General features: G+C 44.3%; 1 protein-coding gene across 1 annotated transcript in view; it reads left to right on the forward strand.

The window, feature by feature from the left end:
* The first annotated feature begins 206 nt into the window (after positions 1-206).
* The window catches only part of hprt1l (hypoxanthine phosphoribosyltransferase 1, like), a 9,882-nt gene continuing 9,616 nt past the window's right edge, over positions 207-472 (forward strand). Inside the window, exon 1 of the mRNA XM_017485079.3 lies at positions 207-472. This exon is cut by the window's right edge and continues 10 nt beyond it. Coding sequence (XP_017340568.1) covers positions 462-472 — 11 coding nt within the window. The 5' untranslated portion in view covers positions 207-461.

The raw sequence follows: 472 nt of genomic DNA on the forward strand, positions 1-472 counted from the left end.
AATATCAAAAATCTAAAAGGTGTGCGTCATACCTGACACCTACATGGACACTTTACAGTTGGTTATATGACTGTAAGTCATTCCCTTCAAATGCTATTGTAGTTAGAATCGTGTATAACAATGTCGTATGCAACTTTAGAGACGGTCCCTTAATTTCCGCATATCCGCGAATATCGAACGTCCAACGTCACACCAACTTTATACCAGTGTTTTGTATTGACTCTTCATAAGGTGTAGTTACTTATACGCTGTTGAAACCAAGCAGTTTATTATTCAGGCCTTCACTGTCCCTTTCGGCCTTCCACACTACGCCCGAGGCTCTCCCTTTAAATCAGATTATTAAGGAAACGGGATTTTGACGTCACGGCTTTAAAAGTGCGGGGAGCGACTGGAGCGCGCGCAGAGACAAGCATGACTCCAGCGGTATCGTCATAGTGAAGTTCAAGGACAAGCTGCTCGAGATGGCCTCGTC

The sequence above is a fragment of the Ictalurus punctatus genome, chromosome 14 (genome assembly GCF_001660625.3).
Source record: "Ictalurus punctatus breed USDA103 chromosome 14, Coco_2.0, whole genome shotgun sequence".
NCBI classification, from domain to species: domain Eukaryota; kingdom Metazoa; phylum Chordata; class Actinopteri; order Siluriformes; family Ictaluridae; genus Ictalurus; species Ictalurus punctatus.